General features: G+C 33.7%; 1 protein-coding gene and 1 long non-coding RNA gene across 2 annotated transcripts; one reads left to right on the top strand and one right to left on the bottom strand.

The window, feature by feature from the left end:
• Positions 1–801: 801 nt before the first annotated feature.
• Positions 802–1,252, bottom strand: LOC142231569 (uncharacterized). Its single transcript, XR_012720826.1, has 2 exons — positions 1,177–1,252; positions 802–1,108 (listed from the first exon to the last, which is right to left on the bottom strand). It is a non-coding gene; the product is annotated as an uncharacterized LOC142231569 (long non-coding RNA).
• An 11,191-nt stretch (positions 1,253–12,443) lies between these two features.
• Positions 12,444–14,098, top strand: LOC142229101 (vitellogenin-2-like). Its single transcript, XM_075299644.1, has 2 exons — positions 12,444–12,790; positions 12,863–14,098. The coding sequence occupies exons 1-2, from the start codon at positions 12,547–12,549 to the stop codon at positions 13,933–13,935; spliced, it is 1,317 nt and encodes a 438-aa protein (XP_075155759.1). The 5' UTR covers positions 12,444–12,546; the 3' UTR covers positions 13,936–14,098.
• The last annotated feature ends 3,466 nt before the right edge of the window (positions 14,099–17,564 follow it).

Here is a 17,564-nt window from a genome sequence, read left to right as displayed (position 1 = left end):
TTCAATTTTGAACTCCAATTTTTTCTTCAAACTTTTCTTTAATAGGTGAAATAACATATAATAACAGGTTGGCTGATAAGTCCCCGGTCTGACACATAGATGGCGTCGCTAGTATTAAATGCATTTTATTTTTATATAGTACCAACCTTCAAATGATTCGTGTCAAAATTTGACGTCTGTAAGTCAATTAGTTTGTGAGATAGATCGTCTTTTGTGAAGCAACTTTTGTTATTGTGAAAAAATGGAAAAAAGGAATTTCGTGTTTTGATAAAATACTGTTTTCTGAAGGGAAAAAATACGGTGGAAGCAAAAGCTTGGCTTGATAATGAGTTTCCGGACTCTGCCCTAGGGAAATCAACAATAATTGATTGGAATACAAAATTCAAGCGTGGTGAAATGAGCACGGAGGACGGTGAACGCAGTGGATGCCCGAAAGAGGCCCAGTCAGAAAAAACCAATCGGAAAAGCGTTGTAAAAGCGTTGTGAACGGTTGATACACGGTGGGAAAAAGCGTTGTTACAACCCCAAAATGATAACATCATTCCACGGTGTATCGATTGTATTTAACAACGTTTTCAAAGCGTCATGAATATTTTATACGCTTTTCCGATGGTTTAACGAACGCTTTGACAACCCCAAAATGATAACATCGTTATACGGTGTATCGATGGTTTTTACAACCATTAAAAAGCACTGAAAAACAACATTTCATACGTCTTTCCAATTGTTTCTAGAATGCTTTAGGAGGGCTAGAATTATAATTTTACAGTACCTTAAAACCGCTATTGAAACAAAACAAAATACGTTGAATATTTTATTGTTATATTTATATTAGTGTTTCACACTTTACAAAGGAACATCAGAAAACTTAACAATTAACAATTAATAGGAAAAATACATAATTAAGATTAAGATTGACATTTCTAACTGGTAAAAAAAATATTTTAATATGGTGTTCACGTTGGAAATAATAGACTTCTCTATTTTTTGAAGTTATAAAGTAAACTTCTCCGTAAACTGCAAATTTCATTCTTCAACTCATTTTTTATCTCTCCAATTTCGTCCTTAATAGCCCTTAACTCTCTTCTAACTTCATCCCTGAATGAAGCTACATAGAAAGATAAAGAATAACATTTGTTGATAATGGCCTCTATTAGGCGAAATACATTTCCTTACTCTCGTCATCCTTATTTACGGAATGGGATGGCATACTGTGGTCCTCCGTCTCGAAAAAATCCAAATTATCATCTATAGCATCTGTAAAGTGAAAAATTAATTAAAACAATTATATCAATTCAGGATTTCAAAATGTACCTCTTCTGTGTTTTAGCTTTTGTCGCTTTGCTTGATTCTTTCCTATGAAAGGCATCGTTCCTATGGAGTCCAACCTTTTATCAGTGTCTGTAGAAACAAATTGAAAATATAAAGAAATGAATTCTTTATTGCACGACATTTTTCTTACCTTCAGTTGTATCAAGGGTGTTAATTTTCCTTTTGTTACGATTTTGAGACATTTTACCAATATTTATTCTTTATTTTATTTTCTTATTTCGAAGTGACGCTTGTTATCGCCGTTATAACTGTTTCACGTTTGTTTATGAATTGTTGTTTCTTGTACACAGAGTTGCATTTTTTCAGTGTTACCATCTTAAATTCCTAAATTATACAAAGAAAATTCCCGACACTAAAGGTGAGTATTAAGTTCGAGTTTAGCTCTAAAAACGTCATTTTTTCACGATTACTTTTCTTTAATCATCCATTTTAAGGAATACAAACTTCGTGAACATTTGCTTTGGGCTTTTCCCCATCAAGTTATAATAAAATTTGCAACAAATATCATGTATTTTTCTTACTGATTTAGTTTTCACTTTAGCGATTTTAGCGGCTAAACTCGAACTTAATACTCACCTTTAGTCGCATTTTTTCACTAAAGTGAAAACTAAATCTTAAAAGGCATAAAATTATGCATATTTGTTGCATTTTTCTTACTGATTTAGTTTTCACTTTAGCGATTTAAGCGGCTAAACTCGAAGTTAATACTCACCTTAACATGTGAAAAAAAAAGTAATTATGTCTAACAAAATTTCTTCAATTAGTCGATAAATAAGTACTTATATTTGGGTTTTGGCGTGATGCCAGCGTTTTGTTTAGTTAAAACTTTCTACAATTGGCTCATTTGTAAAATTAACCTAGTGGTTTCACTGTTAATGTACATATTCACTTTATATGATAAAGGAACATTATTCTATTATAAATCAATTCATATCAACAATAATACATCCATTACTCATTAAAAACCATTGGACATTGGAAAATTTTATGGAAAATTTACTATTTAAAAACCGTCAATTAATTTGTTTAGCAAGCGTCGTTTCAACGTTGGCTTCCAACGCTGTTACAACGCTCAATATTTATAACCATCGTAAATTTCTGACTGGGGGTGGTTACCGACGAAAACATCAAAAAAATCCACAAAATGATTTTGAATGACCGTAAAATGAAGTTGATCAAGATAGCAGAGGCCTTAAAGATATCAAAGGAACGTGTTGGTCATATCATTCATCAATATTTGGATATGCGCAAGCTCTGTGCAAAATGGGTGCCGCGCGAGCTCACATTTGACCAAAAACAACAACGTGTTGATGATTCTGAGCGGTGTTTGCAGCTCTTAACTCATAATACACCCGAGTTTTTCCGTCGATATGTGACAATGGATGAAACATGGCTCCATCACTATACTCCAAAGTCCAATCGACAGTCGGCTGAGTGGACAGCGACCGGTGAGCCGTCTCCGAAGCGTGGAATGACTCAAAAGTCCGCTTGCAAAGTAATGGCCTCTGTTTTTTAGGATGCGCATGGAATAATTTTTATCGATTATCTTGAGAAGGGAAAAACCATCAACAGTGACTATTACATGGCGTTATTGGAGCGTTTGAAGGTCGAAATCGCGTCAAAACGACCCCATATGAAGAAGAAAAATGTGTTGTTCCACCAAGACAACGCACCGTGTCACAAGCCATTGAGAACGATGGAAAAAATTCAAGAATTGGGCTTCGAATTGCTTCCCCACCCACCGTATTCTCCAGATCTGGCCCTCAGCGACTTTTTCTTGTTCTCAGACCCCAAAAGGATGCTCGCAGGGAAAAAATTTGGCTGCAATGAAGAGGTGATCGCCGAAACTGAGGCCTATTTTGAGGCAAAACCGAAAAAATGTGATTTTCCTTGTTAGACCGGGGACTTATCAGCCAACCTGTTAAGTTTGTCTAAAAAATATTCTTGAATTTGTCGAAAATTATTTACATTGTTGTTGTTTTTTTATTTCAGCTTAAAACCATGCATTGACTAAACTACAAGTGTATCTTAAAAGAATGTTTGTCAAATTTATTTGAGCAAAGCCCTATAGACTGCAAGATGGTTGGATGGACGCACGTTTCGGAATTACCACATTCCTCATCAGCATACTCTACTTGCAGCAAAACTATCAACCAATTATCGGAATAAATTCAGGCATTTCACTAAACCCAAAAGTAAACCACACTTGAACCTTCCGAAAAAAGGTTTTACATGATAGCCGGCTTATGCCGAAATAAATTCGCACAAACATATCTCTTTTCCTTTGCCACCATCAAATCATCGATTTGAGTGCAGTTGGCTTATTTGCGACTTTAACGGAGGGACGCAAATTCAATTCCAAAATTTGTGTCCTAAATTAAAAAAAATTAAGCAAAGATTATAAACTTTATTTTAATTAAAATTTCGTTATTTAAAAAAATGTGTTTTAATATTTTGTAAATTGCGCATTTTAAAATTTAGGTTGCGTAATCTTTTATATCAAGTAAATATTTTTTTCAGTATAATTTTAATTTTTATTGATCCTACACATGTGCGTGAAGATAAATTGTAAATTGTATGTAGCTAAGGTACAAATCAGACAGATTTAGCCGCGCACCGAATAGGTTAATTGAGTTATGCTAAGACGATCAAAAAATTGTTATATATATTTTGACTACTTTTGACCAATAATAAAGTAACTAAGCGACAAATTTGATGCCATAATAAAGGCCTAGGAGCGCACTTTCAGAAAATAAGGTCACATAGATCAAAAACACAATAACGATTGAGATATTGTAGAAATAAAACCGCACTAATGGATCCTTAATTTTTATAAATTAAGGTCACTGTGCAAAGCTGCCCAGGATATTTTGGTATCAGGAGAAAGGTCATAACGTGTACTTTCTGGCTATATGGTCGCTATGTTCGAAAGAAATCCAGAAAATTGTGTTTTATCCAATTTAATGGAAAAATTCTATCTTGGATGAATTAATATAAGGAAAAATGCCCCACTGTGTAATCCTGCCCAGGATATTTTGGTATTTGGAGAAAGGACGTGACGTGTACTTTATGGCTAAAAGGTTTTTATATTCGAAATCAATCCAGAAAATTGTGTTTTATCCAAGTTAATAGGAAATTACGAACTATGATCGAAAAATAAAGAAAACTGGCCCACTGTGCAATACTGCCCAAAATATTTTGATATCAGGAGAAAGGGCGTGATGTGTACTTTATGACTTAAAGGTTTTTATATTCAATACCAATCCAGAAAATTGTGTTTTGTCCAATTTTATGCAAAAATGCAAACTACGTCCGAAATATAAAGAAAAATTACCCACTGTGCAAAACTGCCCAGGATATTTTGGTATAAGGAGAAAGGTCGTAATGTGTACTTTCTGGCTATATGGTCGCTATATTCGAAAGCTATCCAGAAAATTGTGTTTTATCCAATTCAATGGAAAAATACTAACTTGGATGGATAAATATAAGGAAAATGCCCCATTGTGCAATCCTGCCCAGGATATTTTGGTATCGGGAGAAAGGGTGTGACTTGTACTTTATGGCAAAAAGGTTTCTGTATTCGAAGTCATTCGGAGCGCGGCCAAATCTGTCTGGTTTGTGTCTTAGCTATTTACAATTTATGTAAAGAGGTTTTGAATAATATTTCCAATTATTGTACCGAAAAATTTTCACCGAGACCTTTGCCGCCGAGATATGAATCGGTAAACTTTTCAAATATTTTCTGGAAATTTCCATTATTTTATTTATCCTAACTTTTTTTCATACACAGTAAAATTTAGAAATTTTAAATTACATATACAACGCTAAAAGAACTTTTTGTCTAGTGAAAATCCATTTCTAGAAGAGCATTTTTTAATGTGCTTTAAAAGTAATGACTTAGGAAGGACTTCCAATTTTTGTTGTTGTGATAGATTATCAAGAATTGTTTTTGTTAGTCGTCTTCTTGGACGTCTAGAAACTGTATTTTCTATCCGATTTGGCTGAAATTGGAAATCTAGTGGTATGGGTCCATGTTTTGGTATAGCCCCCATATAGACCGATTTCCCGATGTTACTTCTTGGGTATCTAGAAACTGTATTTTCTATCCGATTTGCCTAAAATTGTAAATCTAGACGTATTTCGTAGTTTGAAGGAAAAAATTGGAGTTCAAGATGGGCACATTTGTAGTAAAATTTTAAATTTACAATTTTAAAAAAATAATGTACTATTTTGTGAGAAGTATGAATTTAGAAAATGTTCATGCTTCATTTGTTTATATTTCTTTTTCCCCATATTTTAGTTCATTTAACTAACGTACGCAAAAAATTATTAGAGTAAAGGAAACTTTCTCCAAACATAATTATTCCATGAATGTTAAATTGGCTTTAGTGAAATAGAGGGTTCACTTACTTTTGAGTGTAAACGGATTTTAGATTTCAAATCAAGGCGTTATTTTATCATTTTCTTGCACATTTACACGAGATGTTTATGATTCCTCTAAAACTAAAATCTGATCTAGTCTTCATAGATAAAATCTTCAAATTTATCTTCGGTAAGCATACTGGTAGAACTGATCTGCTATGATAGGAGAAAATCTGTTATCAAACCAAATAAAAATAATAATTATTACGAGATTTTCATAAAATGTTTGAAATTTGAACTAGATGGGTAGAAATGCGCCTAACTAAATTGAAGTTCAAAATTTCAGTCAGTTCAAAATTTGCCATAAATTACGAGCTACTTTTTTTTCAGTACAGGACTAGTCCCAGTTCTGGTCAAAACGTATGGAAGGGACGGGCCACTTTAACATGGGTTTGTCATTGACAGGGTAAATTTGCACTTTAGGACACGTCTTGGCTTCATTCCAAAGGACATGTCCTGCGAAAATTTAGCAAGAGCACCCCATGGATAGGTCCTCACGAACCAATTTTAGAAATCTGTTTCATTTTGGGCATCCAAATTGCATTTGAAATGAAAAAAAAAACTTTTGAAATATGTCGAACAATACACTCAAAAAATTTTTAACTCTCTATTTCACTAAAGCCAATTTAACTTTGTTTTAGTTCAAAGAATTATTATGTTTGGAGAAAGTTTCCTTTACTCTAATAATTTTTTGTGTACGTTAGTTAAATTAATTAAAAAGTGGGAAAAAATTATACACAAATTAAATTTGTAAATTGTACTACAAATGCGACTATTGGAGGTGTGCACGTGAATAATAGTTTACTCACGCTCACGCACACTCACGACTGAAAATCATACTCACGCACGATATTTTTTGGTAGGACTCACGCACACTCACGAAAATAAAATTTGTACTCACGAAAAATATCGTGACTCACGAAAAATACCGTGACTCACGAATAATTTTATGATTAATTTACCTTACCGAAGTGTCTGAAAACATGACCATTATAAAAATCGTTACTCACGCACACTCACGAAGATATTATTTTCGTGACTAACGCTCACGCACGACATTTTGGTTTGTTAATCACGCACACTCACGCTGTTGTCATGAGCGTGACTCACGACTCACGCACGAATCACGAAAATTTTCGTGAGTCACGACAATTTCGTGACACGTGCACACCTCTAGCGTCTATCATGAACTTCGTATGTCACGTATTCTATCGTCGTGATGCCAGCATTTGTAATACTGTTTAGTTAAAATTTTCTAAAAATATTCAAAATTTTCTAAAATTAATCGAGTTTTATTCCTGGTGGGTTCACTGTTTTTTCAGTATAAGTTATTCTGATAATTTTATTAAATGCGTAGATCCAATAAGATTTTAATATCAAGGGAGTACGGAAATCAATAAATTACGACTATTTAAAAATTGCAACTAACTAGAGCACCGGTACCAGGTCTGTGATAGGTCCTTCGGTGGCAATTTGCACCAATTTCCCGTAGGGTATTTAAGCCTCGGGTGACTTCCTAAAAATGTATTTATTAAAAAACAATTCACTTAGGCCCATTATTTCAGGCTCAGTTAGACTATTCTTTTATATCTTATGAAATCTTTACGCGAAATCCAAAATCTTTGGAGTCAAGTAAGTTTTTTTTTGTGAGCAAAATAAAACAATCTCTATTTCTTGAATTTCTATAGAAAGCACAATATATTTTCTTCCAAAGTCACGACCAAAAACCCCATCGGGTATGTTCTAGATTTCCCATCAAATAGATTTCACCTTCCACTTTGATTTCCCCTCAAAAATATTTGATTGTTGGTATCCCGTGAAACAAGATTTTTGGAAATCGCTTGCCGAAAAATGAAAGTTTGCAAATCGTATGATTTGCAGAGGAAAATGTAAAAATATATAATCACATATGTTGTACAATTCTTTTATTTCGAAGTTTGCGACAAAATGTTAAAGAAATGCGAAGGAACTCATGTGCTGCAATCCAAAGAAAAACTACTGAATTGTAAGATATTTATAAACATCATGAAATCGTTCTTACATTTGTGGCCAATTATCTTTTGTTTACTATTTAAGAGTTCAGAGCCAAGTTACAAATTTGTGGAACCAACAGGTTGGCTGATAAGTCCCCGGTCTAACATAGAAAAACACATTTTTTTGTCAAAATTCGTTTTTATTATTCAACATAGTTCCCTTCAAGAGAGATACAATGATTATAACGACCTTCCAATTTTTTGATACCATTTTGGTAGTACTCCTTCGGTTTTGCCTCAAAATAGGACTCAGTTTCGGCGATCACCTCTTCATTGCAGCCAAATTTTTTCCCTGCGAGCATGCTTTTGAGGTCTGAGAACAAGAAAAAGTCGCTGGGGACCAGATCTGGAGAATACGGTGGGTGGGGAAGGAATTCGAAGCCCAATTCATGATTGTTTGCCATCGTTCTCAATGACTTGTGGCACGGTGCGTTGTATGGGTGAACAACACTTTTTTCTTCTTCATATGGGGCCGTTTTGACGCGATTTCGACCTTCAAACGCTCCAATAACGCCATATAATAGTCACTGTTGATGGTTTTTCCCTTCTCAAGATAATCGATAAAAATTATTCCATGCGCATCCCAAAAAACAGAGGCCATTAATTTGCCAGCGGACTTTTGAGTCTTTCCACGCTTCGGAAGCGGTTCACCGGTCGCTGTCCACTCAGCCGACTGTCGATTGGACTCAGGAGTGTAGTGATGGAGCCATGTTTCATCCATTGTCACATATCGACGAAAAAACTCGGGTGTATTACGAGTTAACAGCTGCAAACACCGCTCAGAATCATCAACACGTTGTTGTTTTTGGTCAAATGTAAGCTCGCGCGGCACCCATTTTGCAAAGAGCTTCCGCATATCCAAGTATTGATGAATGATATGACCAACACGTTCCTTTGATATCTTTAAGGCCTCTGCTATCTCGATCAACTTCATTTTACGGTCATTCAAAATCATTTTGTGGATTTTTTGATGTTTTCGTCGGTAAACACCTCTTTCGGGCGTCCACTGCGTTCACCGTCCTCGGTGCTCATTTCACCACGCTTGAATTTTGCATACCAATCAATTATTTTTGATTTCCCTGGGGCAGAGTCCGGAAACTCATTATCAATAGTGTTTGCTTCCACCGTATTTTTCCCCTTCAGAAAACAGTATTTTATCAAAACACGAAATTTCTTTATTTCAATTTTTTTCACAATAACAAAAGTTGCTTCACAAAAGACGCTCTATCTCACAAACTAATTGACTAACAGACGTCAAATTTTGACACGAATCATTTGAAGGTTGGTACTATATAAAAATAATATGCATTTAATACTAGTGACGCCATCTATGTGTCAGACCGGGGAATTATCAGCCAACCTGTTATGAATAAAAACAAATAATTTTGTTAAGCATACAGCTTTTTCCCGACGGCGACAAATCTTAACGCAGTTTATTATAAATGACTGACTCTTGCGTGCGACGCTTTGCAGAAGTTAAGGTACCCAATCGTTTATAGCAATTTTGTGATCAAAAATATTGTTTTAATTTGTCTTATCTGGTTCAAAAATGTGTTTGTTTTTATTTAAAATTTAAGCATAATCCTGTTCATACATGCTTCGTTGTGATCTAAAAAGCATTAACACACATATTTTCAATTACAAAAGTTTCAATGCATTTTCTCAAAATCTTGCAACACTGTCGTTACGAACATACATAAAATCAGCTGCTTTTAAGCAACCGCCATTTTTTTTGCAACAAGTGAAAGGAGAACCTTGGATAATTTGTGGTATATTTTTAAATCCTGTTTTTTAAAGTACTTTCATGTTATTTTATCACCCAATATATATCAAGCAAATCCCTCATTTTGAAATAGGTTAGGTTAGGTTAGGTTTTGTGGCAGCCCGATGTATCAGGCTCACGTAGACTATTCAGTCCATTGTGATACCACAGTGGTGAACTTCTCTCTTATCACTGAGTGTTGCCCGATTCCATGTTAAGCTCAATGACAAGGGACCTCCTTTTTATAGCCGAGTCCGAACGGCGTTCCACATTCCAGTGAAACCACTTAGAGAGAAGCTTTGAAACCCTTAGAAATGTCACCAGCATTACTGAGATGGGATAATCCACCGCTGAAAAACTTTTTGGTGTTCAGGAATCGAACCCACGACCTTGTGTATGCAAGGCATGCTAACCATTGCACCACGGTGGCATTTTGAAATAAGAAAGATTCCTTTAAAAACAAGTATATACGACCGTAAGTTCGGCCAGGCCGAATCTTATGTACCCTTCACCATGGATTGCATAGAAACTTGTACTAAAGACTGTCATCCACAATCGAATTACTTGGGTTGCGGTAACACTTGCCGATGGCAAGGTATCTTAAAACTTCTTAACACCGTCTTCCCAATTATAAGTTAGTCCATACGGAGTATATATTCAACAAAAAAGGGCGATTAAATACATATATAATTCAGTTTGGCATAATTTTCTATAGAAATAAAATTTTGACAAAATTTTCTATAACAATAAAATTTTGTCAAAATTTTCTATAGCAATAAAATTTTGACAAAATTTTTTATAGAAATAAAATTTTAACAAAATTTTGTATAGTAATAAAATCTTGACAAAATTTTCTATAGAAATAAACGTACCAAATTTCAAAACGCACCAAATTTGAAGAGAATCGGGTGAATTTTCCTCTTCCAAGGGGCTACGGAAGTCAAATCTGGGGATCGGTTTATATGGGGGCTACATATAATTATGGAACGATATGGACCAATTCCTGCATGGTTGTTAGAGACCATATACTAAAACCAGGTACTAAATTCTAGCCCAATCGGATGAATTTTGCTCATGAGGCTCCGGAGGTTAAATCTGGGGATCGGTTTATATGGAGGCTATATATATATAATTATGGACCGATGTGAACCAATCTCTGCATGGTTGTGACAGACCACATACTAACACTATGTACCAAATTTCAGCCGGATCGGATGAAATTTTCTTCTCATAGAGGTTCCGCAAGCCAAATCTGGGGATCGGTTTATATGGGGGCTATATATAATTATGGACCGATGTGGACCAATTTCTGCATGGTTGTGAGAGACCATATACTAACACCATGTACCAAATTTCAACTGGATCGGATGAGTTTTGCTCCTCCAAGAGGTTCCGCAAACCAAATCTGAGCGTCGGTTTATATGGTTTGCAATACCATTCGACATACATCAATAAAAACTACTTGTGCAAAGTTTCAAGTCGATAGCATGTTTCGTTCGGAAGTTAGCGTGATTTCAACAGACGGACGGAATGACAACCCACCATCCTATGGTGCAGGGTATAAAAACCGTAAATATTTGTCCCGTCTGTGAGGGGAAAATTAGTTCACAAAACAACCCCTACGGGAAAAATTCCCCGCAAGTATTTCATGTGAAATCCAGAACATACCCGTATGTACTTCAACTAAACTACACCATAAGTTGGCTTTCTTGGAATTTTTAATTTAACTAACTCTTTGTAGTGAGGAGAGCAATTGCATAGAATTAAATTTCATTGAAAAAAATCATAGAACTTGGTGTTTTTCCTTGGACCATTTGTTCAGTTATTCGATTAACCGATTAAAATTACATTGTCATATTTCGAATATTAGGCATAGTAGCAGCCCATTATTTAAGGCTCAGTTAGACTATTCAATCCATTTTTTATCTCTTATCCAAAATCTTTGGATTCAAGTAAGTTTTTTTGTGAGCAAATAAAACGATATATATTTCTTGATCTATAATTTCTTCCAAAGTCATTAACAAAAACCTTATGTATTTCAACCAAACTTGACGACAAGTTGGTGTTCTTGGAATTTTTTAGGGTTCATCTAATAACATAATTTAACTAAGCCTTTGGAGGAGAGTAATTACCTACAATTCATTTTCATTGAAAAAAATCATAGAACTTGGTGGTTTTCCTTTGACCATTTGTTCAATTTCTCGATTAACCATTGTCATATTTCGAATTTTATACCTTAGAATTTAATATTCAAGAACTTAATTATCGTCCTGTAAATCATCTCCTAAAATTTCCATAGAAGTCTTGAATTTCTTCAAAGACACCGAAAACATGTGTAAAGTTATGAAAGACATGAAATTTAATATTGCACCTATCGAAAAGTGGGTCAATTTGAATAAGCGTGTCATTTTTTTTTTGATGTCCCCAAAAACTTAAGGAAGGGGAAATGAAATTTAATCGATCACCAAAAACAAAGAGAAGTAAATCTAGCCTCAATTGTACGACCCACAAATTTTCTTCTGGAAGAAATTTAAGGAATAATATGTACACCGCAATCATAATTTACAAAAAAAAAAGAAAAATTAATGCAACGCAAAATAGTGGAAAGTAAAGTGCTGATTATGTTTCAAGAGAAAAGAAGAAAAAGAAAACAATAAAACCAGTCCATTGCAATTTTCAGCTGATTCTGATGTCGTTGACCGAAATATTGCAGAAAGAAAAATCAAAAAATTATAAAAAAATTTACCAAATTCTTCTGAAGTACATTGTTTTAACCCAGACACTATAGAAGAAAAAAAAAATACCCAACTCATCAGAATGATTTTTGTAGGCAATAATTGCCACCACATCTATCTTAGTATATATAATATGGGCGAAGTCTTTCGATGAGTATAGTTCACTTTTGTAAGTGATCGATACAACGACTTGGTTCAAATCAGTCTCTTTGCGATTTCTTGTGGTCTTTCGTGGGTGAAGAAGGTCTGTTTCATTTGGATAATGAATCCCTTGAGAATTGTCTGCCTTATGATGGGCGTCCTTGCTGTGGCCAGTGCCACTAGCATTCGTGGACCCATCCCCATGGGTATGAATTACAATCGTAATTCCATCAAGAACAGCATGAAGCCAACCAATTGGATGTCTGCATCCTCTTTGGAATCTTTGCCTTCATTGAGGGATATCAAATTCAGGGATTTGGAGAGCATGTCTGCCATTGAAGGTGCCGATTTGATCAATCGTTTGTGTAAGTAGCTTAACAAAAGACAGACTAATTTTCCTTAACCTGACTCCTGATATTATTGTTCTCCTTTTGTAGACCATTTGGCCCAAGCTAACCAGGCTTTGGAACCCACCTATGCTCCCAGACCTAGTGAGATTCCTGCCTTCGTCATTACTCCCGACAACCAAAAGATCGATTTCAAATTGAGCCAATTGCCCACCATTGCCAAGGAATTGCCCTACTTTGGTAAACAAGATGTTACCGTCTTCATTACCGGTCTCCCCTCCAAATCCGAATGTGTCAAGAAGGCCACCCGTAAAATGGTTGAAGCCTACATGCAACGTTACAATCAAGAATCTGAGCAAGGCTATGCCTATGATGATGAACAAGGTGATCGTCAACGTTATCATGGCTCCGACAAATACTCCAACTCCAAGAACTCTTCCCAAAAGCCCTCTGGCTATTTGATTGTCATTGAATTCGGTGAGACCATTGAGAACTTTGAACAATACGCCACTTTGGATACCGAGACCGTAGGCAAGAACATTGGCAACATCTTGGTTCAACTTGTGGAGAAGAATGATGTTTTGGAGGATAACTTCCATTTGATTGGTTCTAATGTTGGTGCCAACATTTGCGGTGCTGCTGGTCGTCAATTTACCTATGCCACTGGCCACCAATTGCGCCGTATCACCGGTTTGGACCCTGTCAAGGCCTTCGCCAAGAACACCGAAGAATTGAGTGGTTTGGCCCGTGGTGATGCTGAATTCGTTGATATCATCCACACCACTGCCAACAGCATGGGCACTGCTACTCGTACCGGTAATGTTGATTTCTTCCCTGAGGGACCCAATGAGGCTGTTCCCGGTGCTGACAACATCATTGAATCGTCCATGCGTGCCGTCCGCTATTTCGCTGAATCTGTTGTCCCTGGCAATGAACGCAACTTCCCTGCCGTAGGTGCCCAATCCATGGATGAATACAAGAACCAAAAGAGTTATGCTCCCCGCGTCTATATGGGTATCAACACTGCCTTCGATGCTGAGGGTGATTACATGTTGCAGGTCAACACCAAGAGCCCCTTCGGTCGCAGCACCCCTGTCCAAAAGCAAAAGAACTATCACAACATCCACAAATCCTGGAAAATGACCTCCTCTCAAGACTACTAATGAGGGCAAGGATATTCACTCGTTAGTTTTCTTCGATTCGTATCGATTCGATTAGACCACTATCCAATTTTTTTTGTAGCTTTATTTAAATCAACATTTTTAGATTTTTTTTCAATTAAAAAATAAAAAAAAATATGCTAAATGCATAACTAAAAATCAAAAATTATGGTCATTATATAAAAAAATGTTTGGGATATTTGAAGGCTATAGGATAAAGTTCAGGATCTGAAAAGAGAAAGGGTTCCAACAATATAGTCACCCGCAGAATTGAAATTTTGACAAAATTTCATGCAGAAGTGAAATTTTAACAAACTATCCTACAGAAATGAAATTTTGATAAAATTTTCTATAGAAATGAAATTTTGACAAAATTTCCTATAGAAATAAAATTTAAAAAAAAAAAATTCTAGAAATAAAATTTTGACAAAATTTCCAATAGAAATGAAATTATGACAAAATTTCCTATAGAAATTAAATTAAAAAAATATATATACAAAATTTTTTGGATATTTGGGAAAAATTCAGGATCTGGACCGAGAAAGGGCTCCACTAATAAAGTCACCCGCAGAATTGAAATTTTGTCAAAATTACCTATAGAAATCAAATTTTAACAAAATATCCTAATGAAATGAAAATTCGAAAGAAAAAATCCTACAAAAATGAAATTTTGACAAAATTTTCTATAGAAATAAAATTTTGACAAAATTTTCTACAGAAATGAAATTTTGACAAAATATCCTATAGAAATGAAATTTTGACAAAATTTTCTGTAGAAATAAAATTTTCTATAAAAATAAATTTTTGACAAAATTTTCTATAGAAATGAAAACTTCCTATAGAAATAAAATTTTGACAAAGTTTCCCATAGAAATGAAATTTTGACAAAATTTCGAATAGAAATGAAATTTCGAAAAAATTTCGTATAGAAATGAAAATTTTGAAAAAATTTCCTATAGAAATGAAATTTTGACAAAATTTCTATATCTAAATGAAATTTTGACAAAACTTTCTATAGAAATAAAATTTCGTCAACATTTTCTATAGAAATAAAATTCCGTCAAAATTTTCTATAGAAATAAAATTTCGTCAAAATTTTCCATAGAAATAAAATTTCGTCAAAATTTTCCATAGAAATAAAATTTTGACAAAATTTCGAATAGAAATGAAATTTTGAAAAAAATTGCTATAGAAATGAAATTTTGACAAAATTTCCTATAGAAATGAAACCTTAATAACATTTTCTATAGAAATGAAATTTTGACAAAATTTTTTATAGAAATAAAATTTTGACAATTTTTTTTATAGAAATAAAATTTTAACAAAATTTTTTATAGATATAAAATTTTGACAAAATTTCCTATAGAAATAAAATTTTGACAAAATTTCCTATAGAAATATAATTTTGGCAAAATTTCCTATAGAAATGAAATTTTGACAAAATTTCCTACAGAAATGAAATTTTGACAAAATTTCCTATAGAAATTAAATTTTGACAAAATTATCTGTAGAAATAAAATTTTGCCAAAATTTTCTATAGAAATAAAATTTAGACAACGTTTTCTATAGAAATTAAATTTTGACAAAATTTCCTATAGAAATGAAATTTTGACAAAGTTTTCTATAGAAATGAAATTTTGACAAAGTTTTCTATAGAAATGAAATTTTGACAAAGTTTTCTATAGAAATGAAATTACGACAATATTTTCTATATAAATGAAATTTTGACAAAATTTTCTATAGAATTGAAACATTGTCTAAATTTCCTATAGAAATGAAATTTTGACAAAATTTCCTATAGAAATGACATTTTGATAAAATTTCCTATAGAAATGAAATTTTGATAAAATTTTCTGCAGAAAAAAAAAATTTGTCAACATTTTCTATAGAAATAATTTAGACAACATCAGGTAGTATACGAGTATGTAAGCGTATATTTACACAAACTCAATATTTCTCCGGAGTTAGCGAGGTTAGGTGCACATCTTTGGCGTATTTTTATAAGAAACGGTATATTTAATTTTCTATAGAAATAAAATTTTGACAAAATTTTCTATAGAAATACAATTGTGACAAAAATTTCTATAGAAATACTATTTAGACAAAATTTCCTATAGAAATGAAATTTTGACAAAGTTTTCTATAGAAATTAAATTTTGACAAAATTTCCTATAAAAATGAAATTTTGACAAAATTTTCTATAAAAATGAAATTTTGACAAAATTTTCTATACAAATGAAATTTTGACAAAATTTTCTATAGAAATGAAATTTTAACAAAATTTCTTATAAAAATTAAATTTTGAAAAATTTCCTATAGAAATAAAATTTTGGCAAAATTTCCTATAGAAATAAAATTTTGACTAAATTTCCTATAGAAATAAAATTTTGACAACATTTTCTATAGAAACAAGTAAGGAAAGTCTAAAGTCGGGTGGGGCCGACTATATTATACCCTGCACCACTTTGTAGATCTAAATTTTCGATACCATATCACATCCGTCAAATGTGTTGGGTGCTATATATAAAGGTTTGTCCCAAATACATACATTTAAATATCACTCGATCTGGACAGAATTTGATAGACTTCTACAAAATCTATAGACTAAAAATTTAAGCCGGCTAATGCACTAGGGTGGAACACAATATTAGTAAAAAACCAGTAAGGAAAGTCTAAAGTCGGGCGGGGCCGACTATATTATACCCTGCACCACTTTGTAGATCTAAATTTTCGATACCATATCATATCCGTCGAATGTGTTGGGGCTATATATAAAGGTTTGTCCCAAATACATACATTTAAATATCACTCGATCTGGACAGAATTTGATAGACTTCCACAAAATCTATAGACTCAAAATTTAAGTCGGCTAATGCACTAGGGTGGAACACAATGTTAGTAAAAAACCAGTAAGGAAAGTCTAAAGTCGGGCGGGGCCGACTATATTATACCCTGCACCACTTTGTAGATCTAAATTTTCGATACCATATCACATCCGTCAAATGTGTTGGGGCTATATATAAAGGTTTGTCCCAAATACATACATTTAAATATCACTCGATCTGGACAGAATTTGATAGACTTCCACAAAATCTATAGACTCAAAATTTAAGTCGGCTAATGCACTAGGGTGGAACACAATGTTAGTAAAAAAAAATATGAGAAACATTTAAATCTGGAGCAATTTTAAGAAAACTTCGCAAAAGTTTATTTATGATTTATCGCTCGATATATATGCATTAGAAGTTAAGGAAAAATAGAGTAATTTTTACAACTTTTCGACTAAACAGTGGCGATTTTACATGGAAAATGTTGGTATTTTGACCATTTTTGTCGAAATAAGAAAAACATATATATGGGAGCTATATCTAAATCTGAACCGATTTCAACCAAATTTGGCACGCATAGCAACAATGCTAATTCAACCCCTTGTGCAAAATTTCAACTAAATCGGAGTTAAAAATTGGCCTCTATGGTCATATGAGTGTAAATCGGGCAAAAGCTATATATGGGAGCTATATCTAAATCTGAACCGATTTCAACCAAATTTGGCACGTATAGCTACAATGCTAATTCTACTCCCTGTGCAAAATTTCAACTAAATCGGAGCAAAAAATTGGCCTCTGTGGTCA

This window comes from Haematobia irritans, chromosome 3, assembly GCF_050003625.1.
Source record: "Haematobia irritans isolate KBUSLIRL chromosome 3, ASM5000362v1, whole genome shotgun sequence".
NCBI classification, from domain to species: domain Eukaryota; kingdom Metazoa; phylum Arthropoda; class Insecta; order Diptera; family Muscidae; genus Haematobia; species Haematobia irritans.
The sequence above is the reverse complement of the archived record's forward strand: the minus strand, read 5'-3'. Positions and strand labels throughout refer to the sequence as shown.

What these genes read in the sequence shown, in the direction of transcription:
- LOC142229101 (XM_075299644.1), top strand. Translation starts at nt 12,547, where the DNA reads ATGAATCCCTTGAGAATTGTCTGCCTTATGATGGGCGTCCTTGCTGTG. An exon ending in CGATTTGATCAATCGTTTGT is followed by an intron (nt 12,791 to 12,862) that starts GTAAGTAGCTTA and finishes CTCCTTTTGTAG; the next exon opens with ACCATTTGGCCCAAGCTAAC.